The following is a 4,757-nucleotide window of genomic DNA, read 5'->3' on the forward strand; positions in this document are numbered from 1 at the left end:
ATTATAACCCAGATGTTCTAACTCCTCTAGATTTAGGTTACCTTGAGTACTTGCCCAAGCCCATGCAAGTGTGAAGTGCTTCCTACAATTTCTGCATATTCTATAGTCATCTCTGTGAGCTTCTCTGTGGGATGTTTCTATTCCAAACTACATAATCCCAGATATGAACCTTCATTCCTCCTTGACTCACACACAACACATGCATACATGAATGATGTGACATGCATGTTCTGTTCATACATACATTTGGTAATATAGGAGACTTTACTGAAGATTTGAGGGGGAGACAGATTAACATTGTAGAAATGTGACTTCAAACTGAGCATTAGGCATCCCCATACTTAAACTGCCTTTTAGGCACCCTAACTCTGGGGAATTTCCACTGACTTCTTCCCAGACTTCTCTGCTTCATTTTTTGGTTCATTTTTCTTCCTTTCTCTGTCATTTTCTTTTTTTGAGAAATATTAAATATTACCACTTTTTTAAATCATTCAAGGCACTCTAAACCATTCTTCGATGATAGAGCTTATGATAATATCAATGTCCTTAGATTCTTTCTCTTCCTTTACCTCCAAATGATCTATTTCTCCTGCACAGCTGTAAGACAGTTTCCTCTCTAAGAGAAGATAAAGGTACAGTGGTTGAGATAATATTTTCACCTCATTACATTTTGTTTTGAATTTTCAATTTAATATTAAAAGGAATATGCAGTGTTGATGAAAGTAGTCAAACTCTGTAAAATATTGGAAGAGATTTATTCTGAGCCAAATGTGAGTGACCATGGCCTGTGACACAGCCCTCAGGAGATCCTGAGAATATGTGCCCAAGGTGGTTGGGGCACAGCTTGAGACGTGAGACATCAATCAGATACATTTAAGATATACATTGGTTGTGTCCAGAAAGGCAGGACAACTTGAAGTGGGGAGCAGGGGGCTTCCAGGTTATAGGTAGATTAAAAAATTTTCTCATTGGCAATTGGTTGAAAGAGTTATTATCAACAGAAAGGAATGTCTGGGTTATGATAAAGGGTTGTGGAAACCAAATTTTTGTCATGCAAATGAAACCTCCAGGTAGTAAGTTTCAGAGAGAATAGATTGTACATTTGTAAATATTTCTTATCAGACTTAAGGTCTGTGTTGATGTTAAATGCTGGTCGGCTTTTCCTGAATTCCAAGAGGGAGGATAGCATATGAGGCATGTCTGACCCCTTCCTCCTGTGATGACCTGAACCAGTTTTTCAGGTTAACTTTGGAGTGCCCTGGCCAAGAGGAGGTGTCCATTCAGATGGTTGAGGGGCCCTTAGAATTTTATTTTTGGTTTACAGAAGTCATCTTTTTTGTTTTAAGTCATAGTTTTAATGGTCTTTTAATGCTAGTTTTTCTTTACTGTTGGAAAGGGTCATGTATAATACTCATTATTACAAACTGTGAATCACCTGCATCATCATTCCCTAAAAAGGTATCTTGCCTGAAAACAAGGTCAGATCAGTAGGTTTGTATCCTACTTTGAGGGACTTTGCACACTAACCCTGAAACCAGCCCTATTGTCCCACACAACTGATATTTATGGAGTTTTAAATAAATACAGAAATTGACACTCTGTCTTAAAACCTGAAACTTATGTTTGTCTTAACTGAATTCCTTCCTCAGGAAACTGACCCTCAGGCAAAAGACTGAAACCCACTAGATCACCAATCCAGACAACAAGATGCCAGTCCCTCATTCATCATGATGTCTTCCTTACCCCTCCCTAATTCCTGTTTCCTCACCTTACCAACTCTTCTTCCTTACCCCTTCCTAATTGCTATTCTCCCTCCCTCCTGCTATATAAAAACTTCCCAATTTTAGTTGGTTGGGGAGATGGATTTGAGACTTGACCTCCTATTTTTCTCGGCTGCAGCATTCAGTTAAAGGCTTCTTTTCTGGCAGTGCTCACTGACTCAGTAATTGACGTTCTGTGCAGCAAGCAGCAGAACGTCAATAACTGACTGAACCCCTGTAGTTTCAATGACAAGCCTACATGTGAGCCCTGAACTTCATATAACCTTAGGGCTGCATTTTCCAGTAGGAAAGCATTGCCTCTGAGACTTTTCCTGGCTTCCTAGGCACATGGTCTACTTATATTGAAGCCCAGAAACTACTGTAATCCATGCAGTGTAAATGGAAACTTTTTACAAGATGTTCTCAAGTTTTGGTATTATCTGGGGATGAACACTGTTAAGTTTATCTAAAAATGTGTATTATGTCAAGATGGAAGTCCCCTTACTAAGATATTATCAAACAAAAAGCTGATTTATTTCAAACATTTTGGAAGGACCATTATTATTAAAAGTCTGTAACATGCTTCTTTTATGATGAAGATAATAGGAGCTAAGAAAATGAGATGTGGAATGTTTTATGCTTTTGACAAGAAGATGAGGCAAAGAGGGTGGTCATAAAAAAAAGATGGTGGTCCTAAACAAAGAGGGAGACGGGAGTCCTTATATATTTTTAAAGTTGTTGACATTTGTCTCTGACCTTAGTGGTTTCTACTTTCAGTTTACAGTTGACAAGTCCAGAGTTCTACTTTATGCATCTGAGGATATCCTGGGATTTCCTTGTTGAATAATTAGGTTGTTTCTCCTCAAGAAAACTCCTAGTTCATTTACATGTAACAAATTCTCATAGGGGACCCTAACTATCATGTTTGCTTATGCATCTTTATATTACTATAGCATTGAATTAGAACTTCTGAGATTTGGGAGGAGGCTGTTTTACCAAACTTTTCCACAATCCTCTCTCTCACTTTTAATTGTTTTTATCTGCCTTAAGCTCATTTTAATGTGTTGCATGTTTTACTTTGCATGATCGGTCTTTGGGCAAGTTATTGCCTTTCTTAAAGCTCCCTTCACCTCCTTGTTTCTAATGGTATAAATAAAGGGATTCAGGAGGGGGGTGAGTATGGTATTTAGCACAGACACCACCTTATTAATCTTAAAGGACGAGTGTGCCGCGGGTCTTAGGTACATGAACAGAACAGCCCCATAGAGCAGGGAGACAACTGTCAGGTGAGAGGCACAGGTAGAGAAAGTCTTTTGGCGGCCAGTGGCTGAAGGGATCTGTAGGATTGTGGACAGGATGTAGATATAAGAAATCATATTAAAGAGGAGTGACCCTGGGATCACAAGGACGGTTGCCAGGACACCCAGGAGTTCTAAAATGCTGGTGTCTACGCAGGCTGCTTTCAAAATGGGCCCAACATCACAGTAGAAATGATTGATAACATTATTACCACAGAACGGCAACTGGATGAGCAGCATTGTCTGACAAAAGACAATGGTGAAGCCCACCACCCAGGAGCTCAGGGCCAGCTGTAGGCAGAGTTTGCTGGTCATGATGGTGGGGTAGCGAAGGGGCTTGCAGATGGCCAGGTAGCGGTCAAAAGACATGATAGTGAGGATCAAGAACTCGCTGGTGCCCAGGAAGAAGTGGAAGAAGGCCTGCAGCAGGCAGCAGGAAATGCAGATGACCGTTCTTGCTACTACAAAGGTTTCTAGCAGTTTGGGGATGACTGTGGTGGTGTACCAGATCTCTAGGAAAGACAAGTTACAAAGGAAGAAGTACATTGGAATTTGTAGCCTGGGCTCAGCCCACACAATGGCAATAATAAGCCCATTGCCTGCAAGGGTTAAAATGTAGATGAGAAAGATTGCTATAAAGAGAGGTGTTTGTAGGCCTTGGATAACAGGAAAGCCTAGGAGGATGAATTCTGTGATTACCGTGCCATTTCTCATGTCCCTTGATACCCTAGAAAGACAAGCAAGAAAGTAACTCCTTAGAATCTTAGAGTACAGTTGATTATAGTTGAGACAAAAAAATAAGGAGGATTCTGACTATGTCAGGTCCTCCCTCATCCACATACAAATACACACTGGCCACAACCCTTCTTGAGTGATGACTTGGCTGGTTCTTTTGCCAGCAAAACCAGCTTCTAATGGATTTTGAATGTATTAAATACACTTAATGAATACAAAGTGTTTTTTTCACCCTTATACAACTATGAGAATAATCATGTTAAATGTGTTTGCTTATAATCAATAATTCATATGATTCTTTTAAATTTATAGTATGTATAATAACATATGTATATAAACATAACTGTGAGTTCATGAGAAATTAATCCCTACTCCCAAAGTCTAAAAATGAGTTCCTGATTATATTATAGATATGTTTAAGGAAGCCATTATTGTGTGTGGGTGTCGGTGTGTATATTAAAATAACCCCAAATCATTGCTATTATATTAGTGGTGAGATACAAGTTAGATAATAGAACAGGTATTTTTCTAAAGAATCCACTTCCACATTCTAGTTCAGACTCTTGTTAAAGGAATCAAAACATTTAAAACTAAATGAATAAAACTGTTTAGGAAGTAGAGAAATATATTCAACTCAAATTCAAAATTTCAGAACGAGCTGTGTCAAAGCCTGTTATATGGAAGCACCTAATAAATGTATATTGGATAAAGATCTGCAGACACTAACCTACAAAAGTGAAAAGGTCAGCAAATGCTAAGAATAACAAAATGGAAATTCTGAGAAGTACATTTTTGTCAAAACCTTTTTTGTGACTAAATATCTTTTTATACCACATAAAGTATTTCTATTTGTATATGCAAATTCATAGGCTGAGAACATCCTTTCTGTTCTATTAAAATTCAGTAGAAAATAGTAAAACTACTTCCTTTCTTCCTGAGGCTATTCTTCCATATGGGTTTCCTT

At 38.4% G+C, this 4,757-nt stretch overlaps 1 protein-coding gene across 1 annotated transcript; it reads right to left on the reverse strand.

Moving 5' to 3' along the window:
• Positions 1–2,833: 2,833 nt before the first annotated feature.
• On the reverse strand, positions 2,834–3,772 carry LOC105729478 (olfactory receptor 6X1). The gene has a single exon (XM_012470234.2). The coding sequence runs from the start codon at positions 3,770–3,772 to the stop codon at positions 2,834–2,836; it is 939 nt and encodes a 312-aa protein (XP_012325657.1).
• Between the last annotated feature and the right edge of the window lie 985 nt (positions 3,773–4,757).

The sequence above is a fragment of the Aotus nancymaae genome, unplaced genomic scaffold (genome assembly GCF_030222135.1).
Source record: "Aotus nancymaae isolate 86718 unplaced genomic scaffold, 86718_ANA_hifiasm-v0.15.2.pri h1tg000012l, whole genome shotgun sequence".
In the NCBI taxonomy this organism is placed as follows: domain Eukaryota; kingdom Metazoa; phylum Chordata; class Mammalia; order Primates; family Aotidae; genus Aotus; species Aotus nancymaae.